General features: G+C 43.1%; 2 protein-coding genes across 2 annotated transcripts in view; one reads left to right on the top strand and one right to left on the bottom strand.

Annotated features, from left to right (window-relative positions):
- Positions 1-1,418: 1,418 nt before the first annotated feature.
- Positions 1,419-2,252, bottom strand: LOC101864402 (prostaglandin reductase-3-like). Its single transcript, XM_005101949.3, has one exon. It carries the CDS (start codon positions 2,250-2,252, stop codon positions 1,419-1,421), a length of 834 nt encoding a protein of 277 aa, XP_005102006.3.
- Positions 2,253-4,218: 1,966 nt separating this feature from the next.
- Positions 4,219-4,618, top strand: part of LOC101861519 — a 10,818-nt gene continuing 10,418 nt past the window's right edge. The window contains exon 1 of the mRNA XM_005101938.3: positions 4,219-4,328. Within this exon, the coding sequence (XP_005101995.2) occupies positions 4,226-4,328 (103 nt within the window). The 5' untranslated portion in view covers positions 4,219-4,225. The remainder of the gene's footprint in view (positions 4,329-4,618) is intronic.

Here is a 4,618-nt window from a genome sequence, read left to right on the forward strand (position 1 = left end):
AACACAGACCCCTGTTACATGTATACACTTTCACTCATATTATACACTCTTTTTTCTCTTAATTTATCCACAGCTTATACCCATTTGGGTGTCGCGGGAAGAAAGAGACGTCTCTCTGCTACCAGCCGGAGAGCTTGGATTAGAGAGATGCCGTGAGTTGTTAGTGTTTCCCAGACTCCATCTATCCAGGTTTTTCTCGGTCGACCTCTAGCCTTGTTGCCATCGAATTTTTTTTATAATGTAGGAACGTTGTGCTGGATGGTGTGTTGGTAATCGCATGAGATGTCCGAACCCTTTGATTTATTATTCACAGGCCTCACAATAAACACAGACCTCTGTTACATTATGTACACTTTCACTCATACATTTATTAAACCCGTAACTTTCTTCCCCAAGCACATACATAACAAAAATACAAGTGGTTAATGGACTTGAACTGAACTTTTTATTTATGTTAAAGTATGTTACACTAAACAAGCATTTTGTATAATAAACGCCAAGGAAAATAGTTTTAAAATTGGCCTCCCGCGCTGAGAGGTAGCATTACGGGCTGTTTGAGGTACGTTATATTATACACCAGCCTCATAATAAACAGCACGGACCTTGAGGTCCGTTGGTTGATGTAACAAAGTCTACTACAGTCGACTACAGGTGACTTAATGTCGTCAACGGGGGAGGGGAAAAAAATAACATCAACTCTTCCGAAGTTCAACTTAACCGTAATTGGGACCTGCAAAGAAAAAGAGGTGCTGGGACCCGAGAAAAAGATCAACTTAAACAAAGATCAACTAGCTCAAGCAAGTTCAACACAAGTGGAGTCGACTGTCATCAACATCATCATTGCCTTTCTCATCCTGCACCAGGGAATAGGCCACGGACAAACACTTTCCACCTTTCTCTATCCTGGGCTAGCCTCTTGATGTTATTCCATGTCTTCCCACTTTTCTGTACATCAGTTCTTGTGATTTTTCTCCAGGTTCCACGCGGTCTTCATCTTGATCTCATACCCTGTGGATTCCAATCCAAGGAGTCGACTGTATGATCACTTAATCCTATCCGTACGCCCTGGGGTCATTCTGTACCCCCTGGGTTGTATTCTTCACATTTTAGAATACTTCTAGTGCGAAGATCTCTTTGAAACTTTCTCAAAAAATCATTTTGACAGACTGGTAAGCAAAGCGTACGGATCGGATTCACGAGTAAATTTCCTCTTCGGAAAGTGGTGGCACAGAGTTCCCCACGTCGTATAGATACGATAGTAAAACACGACGTACGGATACGGTTAAGTGGTGGCACAGAGTTCCCCCACGTCGTATAGATACGATAGTAAAACACGACGTACGGAAAGGGTTAAGTGGTGGCACAGAGTTCCCCCACGTCGTATAGATACGATAGTAAAACAAGACGTACGGAAAGGGTTAATGAAGCTCCACAATCACTTTGCCCACGTTTTTCCTGGCGTACATGTGACCCAACGCGTCCACGATTTTCTCTAGCCCCACAAACGGTCCGTTCTCCGCAGTCCCTCCTTTGTCCGTGTTCACCTGGATCTTCCCCTGCTCGTAGAGCTCCGACAATTTCTGAATGTGACGTGGAAAGTCATCCATGTAACTGGTCAACCAAAACCCACGCAAGCTGGCCGATTTGACCAGCAGGGCCAGTGGGATGGACACCTCTGACGCGGTCAAAAGCTCGGAGAATTGTTTCTTGCTGTCGTTATCTCCGTACGCCGCGATTTGCCCCAGCACGATGATCCGGTCGAACTCGGCGATGTTCTTGAGCGCGGCGTCAAACATTTCTTTCCCTACCCCTTCGTATACCACGTCCACACCTTTTGGATATTCTTTTTTCAGAACTTCATCCAGTTTCTCTTCTCTGTAGTTAACTGTTCTATCGCAGCCCAGACTCGTGAGAAACTCGGCTTTCTCGGGTCTGAAAAACGTGCCAATCACGTGACACCCGACCAGTTTAGCGATCTGTACGGCGAACTGCCCTGCTCCACCCGCGGCAGCAGTCACTAGAACATTCTTCCCCGGCTTCAGATCCCCTTCTTTCTCAAAAGCCAGCGAGGCGGTGAGACCACTAAGGGCAATACTCATGAAAGCAGCGTCCTGCGAAGGTACCAGAATCCCCTCACCGTCATCAACAACGACGTATTCCGAAAACGCGCCGTAGTGAAGATACGCCACAAACTGTCCAGGCTGAAATTTGGAGTTTTTCCCGACCGCCAGAACTTCCCCAAGACCTAGCATTCCGGCCATGAAGGCAGGCAGGACGTCTATCTCCCGCCCCGCGCTGTAGTTCACGTCCGTGGCGTTAATGCCCAGGTATTTGTTCTAAACCAGAATCTGCTGATCGCCCGGTGCCAGAACTGAGCCCGTCTGGACCTCTGTGATATCCCGGAAGTTTGTCCCTAGTCTTGTGACAACGATCTGCTTTTGGCGCTCGGGAATTTTAGGGGTCGCCATCACGGTTCTATACAAAGAATTGTTATGGAAGAAAAGAAAAAAAAGTACATGTATTAGAGCCCATAATGTTAATTGAAAAAATAGAACAAAACAAACAGTGGCGATGACGTCGTCAATGGAAGAAGTGAAAAAAACCCACCATAATTGAATTATCAGTATGTAAACCAAATGAAAGTAATAGAATAAAAAGCTATAAATATTCTAGTACACAAGCACAAGCTCGCACGCACGCACGCACACACACAGACACACACACACAATACACACAAACACACACACACACACACACACACACACACACACACACACACATCACATACACAAATTATATGTTATTATATACATGCATAATAATTTTTAAAAAATTATTATGTACACACATTACACACACACACACACACACACACACACACACACACACACACACACACACATGCATACAGTTCCCCAGCAACAACACTTTGTACCAAAAAGAAAGGCGAGTTCCGTGTCCTACATTTTCAGTTCTAAGACCTAATAATTTACGGGACTGGCTGGGTAGAGAAAAGGGGATCATATCGGATCGTTTGTTGTCTGGAATGTATATAAGTAGAACTACATCTGTGCCCACAGGGTCGAAATGGGACTTGTTTGACACGGTGATCAAAGTGAGATAAAGAACCAGATACAACAGATAATAGGCCTCACACGAAAAGCTTTCCTACAATGGGAACGTTTCATAAAGACAACTGTATATGTGCGGTGGCATCACTAGGCTACATAATACATGCATTATTTCCTTTCCAAGCAGACAGTGCCAACACTTTATCGTAACGTCACATTATATATATATATATATATATATATATATATATATATATATATATATGTATATATATATATATAATATTATAGGCCCAGGCCAAAATCTTATAAGATGAAACTGGTCCAAACTCACCTAGTATACTCCACGTACGGTATTATTACTTTCTCGTCAGTGATTCAGGTAATTCCTATCCTTCTCTGTAGTGTGTGTATTTTCTTTTTTTAAAACGCTAGTAATTTAACTGTATGCATGAGAAAAAAGGAAGAAAAGGGAGGTTGTTTCGTCTCCACGTATCAGATCTGTAACCTGTTATTATAGAGCTTGTTGTATGAACTACAGGCCTCCTGCGAATCCACAAGAGTCACCAAACAAGCGGCCAGAAACTGCAGTAACTAGTAACTGCAGAGCCCGTGTGTTCCGTCTGTGTTGGTGTGTCAGTAAATAATTTTCTTGCTGACCTGGTTATTCGCCGCGCTAACGCTATGCCAGCCAAGCATGTGTGTGACTGCTTTTAGAGGGTTTGCAAGGCCTGCTACCAGCAGGACTCGGCCCATTCCACTGACCAATGTCATGGACGTTGACTTTGGGAGTCCGTGATCAAATAAACTCATACTGTATGAGGACAGGATTGATAGAACTAGATCTAGTTAGTTTAGTACATAGGTAGTTTAAAAGGGGGTAACTCTATGGTTTAGTAAGAGTTTTACTTTTACTTTGACAGAACTGGTTGGTTTAGTAAGAGTTTTACTTTATTTTTTACAGAACATGATTGTAGTTAGTTTACTAAGAGTTTGAGACTAGAAATCTCTTTCGCCTACCAAGAATAATGGCAGTCGAAATTCCACATTTTCACTGGTCCTTGGGTCAATTTTCGGCATTTCCGGCCAATGAACGAAAGCGATCTGGATTTACATCAGATCTTTGCTTGAAGAGAAGAGGAGCACATAAATTGATGACGTATTTTGTTGCTACTTTGTGTTTACTTACAGTTTACAAAATGGCGAGGCTTGAGGTCTCTGTGTTCCTTATTTCCGCGTTGGCCTTGCTTGTGGAAGGTATTGTTTTTATGGTTTCTGTTTAAATCCTCCCAGTAAAATGTGCACTGGATGAAGTAGGCTACATATTAGCTGGCTGGTTGACTAGATCTAGATTCCCTTTGAAAAAGCCTAGATCTAATGATAATGCCAGTCGGCATCGGGAATGACAGAAGGAAGAAAGTGAAAGTGAAAGTGAAGTATGAAGGTTGAAAGTGTGGCGCTTTTTCGGTAGTTCCCACCCCCCTTATTTGATAGAGCCTGACCTACATTTAGATCTATATACGTTTGATTCGCGGCAAGCTAAGATG

Source organism: Aplysia californica, unplaced genomic scaffold, assembly GCF_000002075.1.
Source record: "Aplysia californica isolate F4 #8 unplaced genomic scaffold, AplCal3.0 scaffold00305, whole genome shotgun sequence".
NCBI classification, from domain to species: Eukaryota; Metazoa; Mollusca; class Gastropoda; order Aplysiida; family Aplysiidae; genus Aplysia; species Aplysia californica.